The 10,846-nt window shown below is 44.5% G+C and overlaps 1 protein-coding gene across 1 annotated transcript; it reads left to right on the forward strand.

Moving 5' to 3' along the window:
* The first annotated feature begins 1,217 nt into the window (after positions 1-1,217).
* Positions 1,218-3,419, forward strand: LOC142852562 (androgen-binding protein homolog). Its single transcript, XM_075977551.1, has 3 exons — positions 1,218-1,278; positions 2,138-2,319; positions 3,324-3,419. Exons 1-3 carry the CDS (start codon positions 1,218-1,220, stop codon positions 3,417-3,419), a joined length of 339 nt encoding a protein of 112 aa, XP_075833666.1.
* The last annotated feature ends 7,427 nt before the right edge of the window (positions 3,420-10,846 follow it).

The raw sequence follows: 10,846 nt of genomic DNA on the forward strand, positions 1-10,846 counted from the left end.
TATGTAATTGATCACATCTACAGTCGGGAAGTAGAGAGACATGAATGCCCAGCTTGCTTTCTCCTTTCCATCCATAACCCTAGTCCACACTGCCCACATAAAGTCAGACATCAATAACCTAGCCTCAACACTCCCCGTGATACCCTTGATTCCATGGTAATTCTAAACCCAGTCAGGATGACCATCATCAAGATTAGCCAGCAACATGCTGAGCCACCTGCCTCCAGAAATGATTAACATAATGTCCAGTTGCAAACGTTTTCTGAGGGTAGTAGGCTGAATTGAACTTGAGAGTCCACACACACAGCACTGCCTGGGGACAGTGGAGCGCTCTAGTTTGTACAGGGTCAGTCCACAGTGGCCTGTGAGGCTGTGGACAATGGAGAATTCACGGTACAGGGAATAATCCCTCCCTCTACTGCTATCTGCTGTAACCGCATTGACTCTCCTGTTTAGTCCTCTTTGAGGCCTGCTTACTGGTGGGCGTGAGACAGACAAGAGCAGGGAGACAGGGATGAGCTCCCGTGGCGGGGAGGGGGAGTTGCAGCATGATGCAGCCCTGAGGATCCACACATGACCAAACACACTGGGAAAACGCAGGCTGGGAGTCACTAAAAGCTCCAGATGGTGCCTCCGTGTCCTCAGAGGTCTAGTCCAAAAGATATCCATGTGTCCCCAGTATGTCCCCTCAGAAACAGACACTTCTTCTTAGATCTTAAACTCAGGCAGATGCAGTGTTCTGGGCAGTTGGCTGCCTACAGTCACAGAAACCCTCCTTGACCCCATAGTTTCCACCTCCAAGCATGAGGAGGACATGCTTGGAGCCAGGAGAGGTGAGGAGTGTTACCAGGAAGTAGAGGTGACAGTTGGGGCCAGCAAGATAGATCATTTGGCTCAACATGTGATTGCTTACAAAGGTCAGCTCTAACCGTCTTCTGGCAAAGGTACAGCCACTTCTGTCCAGAAACTAATGAAGCAAGATGTCTCTCCAGCCATTGGTTCTTCAGAGTGGGAGGGGCTCCTAAGCTCACTCCCCCATGCAAGTGGGAGGGGGATCCACAGGTGCCAGGTTCTTGCCCAAAGGCATTTGGAACTTTTGGAAGGCAGGGTAGGGGATAGGGTGGGATGGAGGTGGGCGGGACTGGGCTCAGGAAGACAGCGGTTTATAAGGTAGCAGGACTTGCTCTGAGAAGAGCATTTAGCACTCACTCTACACCATGAAGGGGACGCTGCTTCTGCTGGCCTTGCTGGTGACAGGGGAGCTGGGCTTCCAGACAAGTGAGAATGGGAACAGATGGCCTTTCTGACCTTGTTCACCCTATCTACCTTCCATATCAACCTGCTTGAAGATCTAGGGAGTCCCTGGGAGGTCCCTAGCCAGAAGACCTGCAGAAGACCCTTGAAGCTTTCTGTTTAGGATTACAACAGTTGGGATGGGCGGTATGGGGAGACAGTGGTGTGGTGGTGGTGACGGACCGTTAGCTGCATAGACAGTTGAAACTGAGTCATGTGTGAGATTTATGTGAATGTCAGAAATGCAGGGTTGTACACACATACACCCACCCTTCTTCTGGGAATGTGTGTCTATGGAAACTGTGTGCTGTATCTGGGAGGTCTCAGCCTTTGGGAGGGCAGGACTCTGTGGAAGGTCATTAATGTTGAAAGGGGTTTCTGTCCCACCTGGTCCTACAGTCGTTCAGTCCCAAATAAATACGCAGAGGTCTATATTAATTATAAACTGACTGGCCTAGTAGCTCAGCCTTCTTATAACTCTTATGGCTTATATTAGCCCATAATACTTGTCTGTGTTAGCCATGTGGCTTGGTGCCTTTTTCGGTGAGGCAGTCACAGCCTGCTTCCTCTGTGGCTGGGTCAAGACAGCATACTGACTCTCTTCCCAGAATTCTTCTGCCCTTATTGCCCCACCTCTACTTCCTGCCTGGATGTCCCACTTTTACTTCCTGCCTAGATACTGGCCAATCAGCATTTTATTAAATAGGTACAAGAAACAAATCTTTACAGGGTAAAACCATTGTCCCACAGCAAGTTAGAACATTTGTAGAAGTGGCAAGAAACTCTGAGCCTCCACTTCTGCCAGTCTAGCGTTCCACTAATGATGTTCTGTCTGTCTTTGCAGCAGAAGCATGCATTCCTTACTTTGAAGCCTATACGACAATGGTCCTTGGAAACAAGAAATTACTGAATGTCCTCCTTACCAAGTTTCACCCTACTGATGGAGAAAGGGAAGCTGCTAATAAAGTCCAAGAATGCTTTAATGAGGCAGGACTGAAAGCCAAAATCCTGGATTCCATAGTGCTGGTAACTTCTCTACCCCCACACTCCCATGAACCATATGGTAGAATGCTGTGTACGAATAATGCAGGCAACTAGTCATGTGTGTCAAAGAGTCAAAAGCAGAGCACTCAACATTTGCCCACCCTAGCACATGTCCATGCAGCATGCTGGTCCACATCCAGTCTGCCTATGCAAGGTCCTGCAGAAGGCTCCCCAACGATGGGTGACCACCAGGTTCTCACCACAGCAGGGCAGGGACACAGGAGAGTTCTTGGTGTGGATCTGCACAGGGAGGACACCCTTAGCTCTCCTCTAAGGTGCCTGAAACTCCCGTCTACTTGCCAGGGTCACCTTCTCTGGAGCCTCCCTTAACTCTTCTCTCCGGTCTCAGATGGAGCCCTTCTTCCACTGGCTTCCTCAGAGCCACAGCCAGAACCTCCCTCCATGGCTTAGAAGCCGCCACCACCAACCCAGAGAGTGCTTGTGGCTACTCACCCCAGTCATTCCTGTTTGCCTTAGTCTCTTATTTAAGCATAGCTGGATTACAGAAATGCATGTTTAGAATATTGCATCTGTCACTCTCTGTTTCCCAAAGTACTTTTAGTTTGAGTGTCAGGTCCTTCAAAACCACAGCACTCTCCAAGAAGGGATTTCTTCCAGCACATCCACACCGGGATGTGTTTCTAACATGACCACACAGCCAATGTGCTGACAGATGTCTTCAGCTATGAGACATAATCAAAGCTAGAACTCAGCCATCTTATTCCCTCTCCAGACCTAGCCCCCAACATGGCTTACAGAACTTCTCTATTCATCCCTACCTGCTAGGGTCGATTTTAGACTCCTCCTGACAGCTGTGGAGGAACTGCAGCTCCCTGGGGCAGAGTCTGTTGCTGGAGTCCTAAATCACTGCAGGGAATTTTCTTCCCTGTTCAGAAGGAGCTTCCTCCTCTTGGGTGACTGGGGAGTCCTGCTGGGGTTCTGCAACTTGACTGTAACCACTTCTGTCCTTTCTGTCTCTTTTTCAGCACTTGATCACTGACAGTCCAGAATGCAAACAATACTATACTCAAGATATCAAGAACAAAATTGACGCATTGCTTTCGAACGTTTTTGGAAAATGATGACTGATCTGAGAGTCATATTGTTGCCCTTTCCTCTCCCTTCCTGATGTTGGAATCCAGACACCTTTCCCTTTCTTGTTCTGTCTCTTAATCTGACTCCAATAAATACCTGCAGCTCTGCTCTGTGCTCATGTCTGTTCGCTGTGCAGGAGTCATGTGACATCTTCAGATCCTGGAAGACAGTATGAGAAATGACTTTTGTGGGCACTCAGAGTAGAATAACTGTCAGTGATTACCCAGATATCATGGGAAAGCCTTTGCAGACTTTTCCTTTGCTATGCAGACCAGGCTGGACTCAAACACACAGAGACATACCAATCTCTGCCTCCCAAGTGCTAGAATTAAAGGCACTGACTCCCACTACACCAGAATCACTGCAGCTAGGGAGACTCTAATACAGGAGCTCTCTAAGTGCAAAGAGCATGGAAGTAGCCACAGGCTTCACCAGGCTGGCAGGATAGAAAAGAGGTGCACAGCTACTCACCTCATATGTTGCCTCTGGGGTCATCACAGGGCAGCTGGCTTTTTACAGGTCAGTCCTTAACAGTGCAGTGACTCAGAAGATGACTTGGGTGTTCTCATAAGATTCTCTTGATCTGCTAGTGACAGTCACCACTTGTTATAGCCTGATCTACATATCAAGTTCCAGGACAGCCAGCGCTGCAAAGAAAATCCCTGCCTGAAATACAAAAATGAAACTTAATACAAACAAAAATTTCTTTTTTTTCAGTATGTGCTCCATCCCAGAGATGCAGGGCTGGTTCAACATACGAAAATTTATCAACGTAATCGATCATATAAATAACTGAAAGAAAAAAGGATCATTTCATTAGATGCTGAAAAAGCATTTGACAAAATTTAACACTCCTTTATGATAAAGGTCTTGGAGAGGTTAGGGATTCAAAGATCATATCTAAATATAATAAAAGCAATATACAGCAAACCAACAGCTAATGTCAAATTAAATGGAGAGAAACTCAAAGCCATCCCACCAAAATCAGGAACAAGACAAGGCTGTTCACTCTCCCCATACCTCTTCAATATAGTGATTGAAGTTCTAGCAATAGCAATAAGATAACATAAGGAGATCAAGGGGATTCGAATTGGAAAGGAAGAAGTCAAACTTTCGTTTGACTAAGAGACCTGTCTTAGACAAGTTAGGTGAAAAGTGACACCCAAGACTTTGACTCACATATGCACACTCTGGCATGTCAAGTATGGTCTCTCTCATACACTCACACACAAAACATCCAGATAACCAAACAAAAAGGAGAGGAATGGCAAGAGGTACCAATAAAAATCATGAACAACATTAGTGATTAGGGAGATACAAAATAATAGCACAAGTAATGAGAGTGGTAAATATTGAGAAGAACAATTGAGCAGAGCAAGTGTTGGTGAGCATCTGAGGGACTAAGTCATAAACAGGATACAGTATGTCACTGTGCAAGATAAACTTGCATGTAGTCTTTGACCAGAGTGCCGTGTTCATTGGTTTACATATGTGACAGCTTGAATGCTTTCTAAGGAAAGCTTGTCAGCCTTAAAAAGACCAAGGGGCCTCTCTGTAGGAGGAGGGCTTGCTTTTTGTCCCAGTTGCCTGGCTAGCTTAGACCTGAAATAATCACACAGTAACTGTATTAATTGAATCACTGCTTGGCCCATTAGTGATGGGCAGAGATATTGGGTGCTTAAAAGAAATCTCACACTGGCTCAGAACTGAGAGATAAACAGTTATTTATTTAAGGGGAAAACTTACAAATCAGAATTCTCTGCTTTAAGGATGGATGGAGATCAGATCCAAAGCAAGCTGAACAAGCAAACGGGAACCAGGGGGATGAGAGCAGGGGCCGGACATGCTTTTGCATCCGGGTAAAAAGTCTATGAGGCCATGCCCCAGTAGGCAGGAAGTTAGTAGTTATAAATCTTCCCACAGCACATTAGCTGTAGCTTCTATTGGCTAACTCTTTTTTTATTTATTTAATTTTTAATTAATTAATTAAGGATTTCTGTCTCTTCCCTGCCACCGCCTCCCATTTCCCTCCCCCTCCCCCTCCCCCTCGTGAGTCCAAAGAGCAATCAGGGTTCCTGCCCGGTGGGAAGTCTAAGGACCACCCACCTCCATCCTGGTCTAGTAAGGTGAGCATCCAAACTATCTAGGCTCCCACAAAGCCAGTACGTGCAGTAGGATCAAAAACCCATTGCCATTGTTCTTGACTTCTCAGTGGTCATCATTGTCCGCTATGTGCAGCGAGTCCAGTTTTATCCCAGGCTTTTTCAGACCCAGTCCAGCTGGCCTTGGTGAGTTCCCGATAGAACATCCCCATTGTCTCAGTGCGTGGGTGCAAGCCTCGCGGTACTGAGTTCCTTGCTCGTGCTCTCTCTCCTTCTGCTCCTGATTTGGACCTTGAGATTTCTGTCCGGTGCTCCAATGTGGGTCTCGGTCTCTGTCTCCTTTCCTTGCCTGATGAAGGTTAATCTTCAGGAGGATGCCTATATGTTATTCTTTGGGTTCTCCTTCTTATTTAGCTTCTCTAGGATCACTAATTATAGGCTCAATGTCCTTTATTTATGGCTAGAATCCAAATATGAGTGAGTACATCCCATGTTCCTCTTTTTGGGACTGGCTTACCTCACTCAGGTTGGTGTTTTCTATTTCCATCCATTTGCATGCAAAACTTGAGAAGTCCTTGTTTTTTTACTACTGAGTAGTACTCTCATATGTATATATTCCATACTTTCTTCATCCATTCTTCCATTGAAGGGCATCTAGGTTGTTTCCAGGTTCTGGCTATTACAAACAATGCTTCTATGAACATAGTTGAGCATATACTTTTGTTGTATGATAGGGCATCTCTTGGATATATTCCCAAGAGTGGTATTGCTGGGTCCAGGGGTAGGTTGATCCCGAATATCCTGAGAAACCGAAACACTGTTTTCCAAAGTGGTTGCACAAGTTTGCATTCCCACCAGAAATGGATGAGTGTACCCCTTTCTCCACAACCTCTCCAGCAAAGGCTATCATTGGTGTTTTTTATTTTAGCCATTGTGACAGGTGTAAGATGGTATCTCAAAGTTGTCTTGATTTGCATTTCCCTGATCACTAAGGAAGTTGAGCATGACCTTAAGTGTCTTTTGGCCATTTGAACTTCTTCTGTTGAGAATTCTCTGTTCAGCTCAGTGCCCCATTTTATAATTGGGTTGATTAGCCTTTTACGGTCTAGTTTCTTGAGTTCTTTATATATTTTGGAGATCAGACCTTTGTCAGTTGCGGGGTTGGTGAAGATCTTCTCCCAGTTAGTGGGTTTCCTTTTTGTCTTATTGACAGTGTCCTTTGCTTTACAGAAGCTTCTCAGTCTCAGGAGGTCCCATTTATTCAATGAAGCCCTTAATGTATGTGCTGCTGGGGTTATACGTAGGAATGGTCTCCTGTGCCCATATGTTGTAGGGTACTTCCCACTTTCTCTTCTATCAGGTTCAGTGTGTTCAGAATGATATTGAGGTCTTTAATCCATTTGGACTTGAGTTTTGTGCATGGTGATAGATATGGATCTATTTTCATTCTTCTACAGGTTGACATCCAGTTGTGCCAGCACCATTTGTTGAAGATGCTTTCTTTCTTTTATTGTATACTTTTAGCTCCTTTATCGAAAATGAGGTGTTCATAGGTTTGTGGGTTAAAGCCAGGGTCTTCTATACGATGCCATTGGTCGACTTCTCTGTTTTTATGCCAGTACCACACTGTTTTCATTACTGTAGCTCTGTAATAGAGTTTGAAGTCAGGGATGGTAATGCCTCCAGAAGATCCTTTATTGTATAGGATTGTTTTGGCTATCCTGGGTTTTCTGTTTTTCCATATAAGTTGATTATTGTCCTCTCCAGATCTGTGAAGAATTTTGATGTGACCTTGATGGGGATTGCATTGAATGTATAAATTGCCTTTGGTAGAATTGCCATGTTGATCCTCCCAATCCAAGAGCAAGGGAGGTCCTTCCATTTTCTGGTATCCTCTTCAATTTCTTTCTTCAATGCCTTAAAGTTTTTGTCAAATAGATCTTTCACTTCCTTGGTTGGAGTTACCCCAAGATATTTTATGCTGTTTGTGGCTATTGTGAAATGTGAAGCTTCTCTTATTTCCCTCTCTGCTTCCATATCCTTTGTGTATAAGAGGGTGACTGATTTTTTGGAGTTGATCTTGTATCCTGCCACATTACTAAAGGTGTTTATCAGCTGTAAAAGTTCTTTGGTGGAGTTTTGGGGGTTGCTTATGTACACTATCATATCTCCTGCAAATAACGAAAGTTTAACTTCTTCCTTTCCTATTCGAATCCCCTTGATCCCATTATGTTTTTTTAAAATATTTATTTAATTACTTATTATGTATACAGTGTTCTGTCTGTGTTTATGCCTGCAGGCCAGAAGAGGGCACCACACCTCATTACAGAAACACACAAACTCTAATACGAAAAAAATGACTGGAGTTAACAACCACTGGTCATTAATATCACTTAATGTCAGTGGGCTCAACTCACCTATAAAAAGGCACAGGCTAAGAGATTGGATACGAAAACAGGATCCAACATTCTGCTGTTTACAAGAAACACACCTCAACCACAAAGTCAGGCACCTACTCAGAGTAAAGGGCTGGGAAAAGGCTTATCAAGCAAATGGGACTAAGAAACAAGCAGGTGTGGCCATACTAATTTCTAACAAAGTTGACTTCAAACTTAAATCAATCAGAAGAGATGGAGAGGGACATTTTATACTCATAACAGGAACAATTCTTCAGGAGGAAGTCTCAATCCTGAATATCTATGCCCCTAATATAAAAGCACCCACGCACGTAAAAGAAACATTACTAAACTCAAGGCAGCCATCAAACCACACACACTAATAGTAGGAGAATTCAACACCCCTCTCTCACCAATGGACAGGTCAATCAGACAGAAACCTAACAGAGAAATTAGAGAATTAATGGAGGTAATGAAGCAAATGGACTTAACAGACATCTATAGAATATTCCACCCAAAGAGGAAAGAATATACCTTCTTCTCTGCAGCTCATGGAACCTTCTCTAAAATTGACCACATACTCGGTAACAAAGCTAACTTACACAGTTACAAAAGAATATTAGTAACCACCTGTGTCTTATCAGATCACCATGGATTAAAGTTAGAATTCAACAACAATGCTACCCCCAGAAAGCCTACAAACTCATGGAAACTGAACAGCAAACTACTGAACCATACCTGGATTAAGGAAGAAATAAAGAAAGAAATTAAAGTCTTCCTGGAATTCAATAAAAATAAAGAAACAACATACTCGAATTTATGGGACACTATGAAATCAGTCCTAAGAGGAAAGTTCATAGCACTAAGTGCCCACTTAAAGAAAACAGAGAAAGCACATATTGGAGACTTAACAGCCTACCTGAAAGCTCTTGAAAAAAAAGAAGCAGACTCACCTAGGAGGAGTAGAAGACTGGAAATAATCAAACTGAGGGCTGAAATCAACAAAATAGAAACACAGAAAACAATCCAAAAAATCAATGAAACAAAAAGCTGGTTCCTGGAGAAAATCAACAAGATTGATAAACCCCTATCCTAACTAATCAAACGACAGAGAGAGAATATGCAAATTAATAAGATCAGAAATGAAAAGTGGGACTTAACCACAGACACAGAGGAAATTCAGAGAATCATTAGATCTTACTACAAAAGCCTGTATGCCACAAAACTGGAGAATGTATTGGACACTTTTTTAGATAAATACCATATACCAAAGTTAAACCAGGACCAGGAGAACAATCTAAATAGACATGTTAGTCATGACAAATTAGAAGCTGTTCCACTTCTTGGAGCCCCTCTTTGACCCTATCCATCTCTGAGCTCATATTTCACAGGGTTAGTCCTCCTGCCAGACATGTGCCCAGGCCAATCCAAAGGGGACTCTTCATATATGTCAGTCTCTGCATCAACTTCATGGACATCAACTGGGTGAAGATTGGCAGGTTGATTTCACCAATATGCCTACTCATAAAAAACTCTGTTATCTCCTAATGCTTGTGGACACTTTTACAGGGTGGATAGAAACGTTTCTGGCCTCCAGAGAAACAGTAGATGTGGTGGCTCAGATACTCTTGGGGCACATCATCCCTTAGTTTTGTGTCCCAAGAACCATCCAGACAGACAATGGATTCACTTCCCGGGTCATGGAGCTTGTGTCAGAAACTCTCAAAATCTCTTGGAAATTCCACATCCCCTACCATCCACAGTCCTCGGGAAAGGTGGAGAAGGCCTCATCAAACAACAGCTAGTCAAGCTCTTCATTGAACTCAGGTTATCTTAGCCCTTCCATTTCCCTATTGCCTTTAGTCATCTCAGGGCCACCCAACATTTCCCTATGGGTCTGAGCCCTTTCAAACTCCTTTATGGCAGGCCCTTTCTCCTTAACCATTGACCTTCCAGCCAAAACTCCTCCACTGGTGGAGTATCTACCCAGCCTCTCCCTTCTGAGGTCCCTTCTCCATTCACATGCTCACAGTTGTCTCCCTGCCCCCACACCAGTGGACCTTAATGTCCCTGAACCTGCCCCACTCTCCCCAGGGGACAGAGTACTCCTCAAACAGCTAGCTTCCAGGTCTCTCGAACCTTGATGTAAAGGATCTCACATGGTAATTGTAATGTTCTGTCTCTTTAAGAGACAAGACACACCTACTCCCTTCCTGTTTGCAGCCTTAGCCTCTCTCTCTTCCCGTTTCTTTCTCAGAGAGGCAGGTCCTGTCTCTCCTCTCTCTTTCTCTCTCTCTCTCTCTCTCTCTCTCTCTCTCTCTCTCTCTCTCTATTTCTATCTCTATCTCTCTCTTTCTCCGTCTTCTCCCTTTTCCCTTCTCCTCCATAACCCACCTAATAAATGTCCAACTTCACTCTGCATGGTGTGCCTATCTGTCTGTCTCTCACCTACTCACTGCCCACATGACTCACCACAGGGGACGCCCAGGGGACCAGCCACCTTTGGAGACCCATGTGGTCTCACGCCCCAGCCTTGTCCGGGCCTGGCTGCTCTTGGGACTGGCTTTCCTCTGCCTGCCAGGGATCCTGTAGCAAGTTTTAATAATCACTACATGGTGCCAAGACTTGAGAGGCTTTCCTGCCCCAGTTCCTCTCCAGGGGTTGGGATTCTGAACCAGGTATTTTCTCCACAACAACCATGTATTCCATATGCCTGAGCATGATTGGTGAGTTTCTCCCATTCTGCTAAGTTGCTTCCCTTAGCTAAAATTGTGTTTGGGGGTCAGTCTGCCCATGCTAGCACTGCACACTCTGTGCAGTGCATTTGACTGGGCCCTGGGGCCCTCAGATTCTTCTTTCTCTTTTTTCCCATTTCTTTTCTTTCCATTTTTCCTCCATAAAAGGCTGCTGTGTGCA

This window comes from Microtus pennsylvanicus, chromosome 1 (genome assembly GCF_037038515.1).
Source record: "Microtus pennsylvanicus isolate mMicPen1 chromosome 1, mMicPen1.hap1, whole genome shotgun sequence".
NCBI lineage: Eukaryota > Metazoa > Chordata > Mammalia > Rodentia > Cricetidae > Microtus > Microtus pennsylvanicus.

Bases quoted from the DNA above. Each gene is read 5' to 3' on its own strand.
- LOC142852562 (XM_075977551.1), top strand. From the start codon at position 1,218: ATGAAGGGGACGCTGCTTCTGCTGGCCTTGCTGGTGACAGGGGAGCTG. The intron at 1,279-2,137 runs GTGAGAATGGGA...CTGTCTTTGCAG, and splicing joins GGAGCTGGGCTTCCAGACAA to CAGAAGCATGCATTCCTTAC. The intron at 2,320-3,323 runs GTAACTTCTCTA...TCTCTTTTTCAG, and splicing joins TCCTGGATTCCATAGTGCTG to CACTTGATCACTGACAGTCC.